Here is a 1951-nt window from a genome sequence, read left to right as displayed (position 1 = left end):
GTCAACTGGTTCAAATATCCAATTTCAGGTGGTATACTTCCTGAAAAGGTATTATTAGAGGCATACAATTTTTGTAGCTGTGTAAGATTTCCAATTTCTTTCGGGATTCTACCCGAAAAGCGATTGTTTTGAATGGAAAGCTGATTGAGGGATGTCGAAGTGGAAATTTCACTAGAGATCTCTCCAGTGAACCCATTATCAGATACATCAATGATGTTTGCATTTGGCAGGCCCCACAACCCAGCAGGAAAATTTCCAGTGAACTGGTTCTGACTGATTCTGAATCGGTTTAGATATTTGCAATCCACATGGAGTCAGGAAAATTACCAGAGAAATTGTTATCTAATGCTAGAAGGAACTTAAGTTGATTATTTTGGCACAAAAATTGGGGAAATTCACCAGAGAAATTATTTTCTGAAATGTCAATGCTTTGAAGTGGGGAGTACTTTTCCAGATTTGGTGGGAAATGCCCTGAAAAACTATTCCCATAAATTGAAAGTGCTTTCAGATACTCCAGTTCTCCCCATTCATTTGGCAATTCACCCGAGAAGTTGTTCTGATACAATTGTAGAACGGTAAAATTTCTCAGCTTCCCGAGCTCTGGAGGGATTTCTCCATGCATTTTATTTTTTGAAATGTCAAACTCGCGCAATTTTGTCAAGTTTGCGAGCTCAGGGGGAATCTGACCAGTAAGATTGTTCTGGTACAATTCAATTTTTACCAAATTGCGGAGACTTGAAATTGCTCTTGGGAAATCGCCCGAAATCTGATTCTGAGAGAAATCCAGAGTTTCTAACAAATCTAGCTGGAAAATGGATTCTGGTATTTCACCAATCAAGTTACAGGCACCCATGTATAACCATGTTAAATTTTTTAAATTACTGATACTCGGTGGAATCTCTCCTGCATCAAAATTATTTTCAGCAAGCCCAAGGGAAACCAGACTGTGTAGTTTACCGACCCATGAAGAGAAATTTCCAGTAAGATAATTTGTGGAAAGATCAAGTACTTGCAACTCAGATAAAGCCGAAAAATTAGGCACCAGGCCAGTCAGGCTGTTTGATGACAAGTTGAGTACTTTAAGATTTGTGCAATTGTTCAACTCAGGAGGGATGTTACCAGCAATGAAGTTGGTATCAAGTAGCAGAGAAGTGAGCCCGGTAAGTGCACATACAGCTGGAGAGATTTCCCCGGAGAGGTTTTTGTTGGAGAGAGAAATTGAGATCACTTGCATGCTAGTCGGGTCACAAGTAACTCCAAGAAATTGGCAGGATGAGTTTGATGATTTCCAGGTTTCAAGATGGTTCAGTGGGTCTTTCAGGCGGTTTTTGAACTGAAGGAGGGATTTTAACTCCACTTGCTGGGAAAGTGACATGCTAAAAAAGGAGATGAGGATTGAGAAAAGGAAATGGAGGCAAAGAATAGCTGTTGTCATTTCTTAAGCAAATTCAAATTGTTGGTGATCTTGCCTTGAATTATCAACCATCCATTACTGAAATCTTGGCTTCAACTAGAGTACCTATTGTAATCAGTAGGAAATTAGCTTGTTAGTACTTAAATTTATTACAACAGAGAAGTACTAACAATAAAAAGCTACATCACTCTGGACCTTTAAAAAGAAAAAATAAAGAACAAAAAAATGAAAGCAGAACAAAATGAAGAAAAAAATAATAATAATAATAATAATAAGACTAAATTTCTCTGGATGTATAATATGCATATCTGATATCATATAGGTAAAACTTAATGTCAAGACCTTACTTTATGATAAGTTGGCACATAAGTTAGTTTACAACGAACCCCACATATATCCGTTTACTTACAAGTTGCATTTAATGATCTCGGTAAGGACACTGATAGTGGTTGGCTGAAAATTCCAAAACTAGAAACTACCAGAGATTTGAATATTTAAAGTATAATTGGTGGCAAATGTATACCAGTTACCGAAAGT

At 37.2% G+C, this 1951-nt stretch overlaps 1 protein-coding gene across 1 annotated transcript; it reads right to left on the bottom strand.

The window, feature by feature from the left end:
- Positions 1-289: 289 nt before the first annotated feature.
- LOC144575578 (receptor-like protein kinase 7) lies at positions 290-1520 on the bottom strand. The gene has a single exon (XM_078325772.1). It carries the CDS (start codon positions 1433-1435, stop codon positions 290-292), a length of 1146 nt encoding a protein of 381 aa, XP_078181898.1. The 5' UTR covers positions 1436-1520.
- Between the last annotated feature and the right edge of the window lie 431 nt (positions 1521-1951).

Source organism: Carex rostrata, chromosome 24, assembly GCF_964058835.1.
Source record: "Carex rostrata chromosome 24, lpCarRost1.2, whole genome shotgun sequence".
Lineage (NCBI taxonomy): Eukaryota > Viridiplantae > Streptophyta > Magnoliopsida > Poales > Cyperaceae > Carex > Carex rostrata.
Note: the sequence above shows the minus strand (reverse complement) of the source record. Positions and strands in the feature narration are given on the sequence as shown.